Source organism: Buceros rhinoceros, unplaced genomic scaffold (assembly GCF_000710305.1).
Source record: "Buceros rhinoceros silvestris isolate BGI_N320 unplaced genomic scaffold, ASM71030v1 scaffold34949, whole genome shotgun sequence".
Classification (NCBI taxonomy): domain Eukaryota; kingdom Metazoa; phylum Chordata; class Aves; order Bucerotiformes; family Bucerotidae; genus Buceros; species Buceros rhinoceros.
In genome coordinates this window covers 1-448 of record NW_010431487.1, presented here as the reverse complement: position 1 = coordinate 448, position 448 = coordinate 1, and the positions used below count along the sequence as shown (strand labels likewise).

General features: G+C 66.5%; 1 protein-coding gene across 1 annotated transcript in view; it reads right to left on the bottom strand.

Moving 5' to 3' along the window:
• LOC104499884 (A disintegrin and metalloproteinase with thrombospondin motifs 10-like) overlaps positions 1-385 on the bottom strand; it is a gene marked incomplete at both ends in the record, with an annotated part of 12,508 nt that extends 12,123 nt beyond the window's left edge. The window contains one exon of the mRNA XM_010143450.1: positions 322-385. Within this exon, the coding sequence (XP_010141752.1) occupies positions 322-385 (64 nt within the window). The remainder of the gene's footprint in view (positions 1-321) is intronic.
• Positions 386-448: the final 63 nt, after the last annotated feature.

The following is a 448-nucleotide window of genomic DNA, read 5'->3' as shown; positions in this document are numbered from 1 at the left end:
GCCTGCCAGAGGCCATCGCTGTCCTGTCGGTGCTGGAAGCCTCTCATCTCGCCTCCTTTGCCTCGTTATCTTTTTGGGCCCCTTCTTGATGCTGAAGGCCCACAGGGACGTACCACCCACCCACCCTCTGAGCCTGCTCAGGCGTCTATTGTCTGCTCGCTGCCACCTCCTCCCGTGGGTCCCACGGCTGCCCGCAACACCCCACAGCCATGCGGAGAGGGTCCACCCCCACCTCCCTGCTGTGACACAGCCCTGCCTGTCCCACCGGCAGAGCCCTGCCTGTCCCCCGCTGCCCCTCACCCCTCGCCCGGCAGTACTCACGTCGGTGTTGCAGGACCGGTACCGCTTCCGCTCTCCCAGGCAGTACTTGCCGCCGATCGTGGGCCTGCGAAACCCGGGACGAGACGGGAGAACCAGCTTAGGGCAGGGACCTGCGATGGTGGGCGGT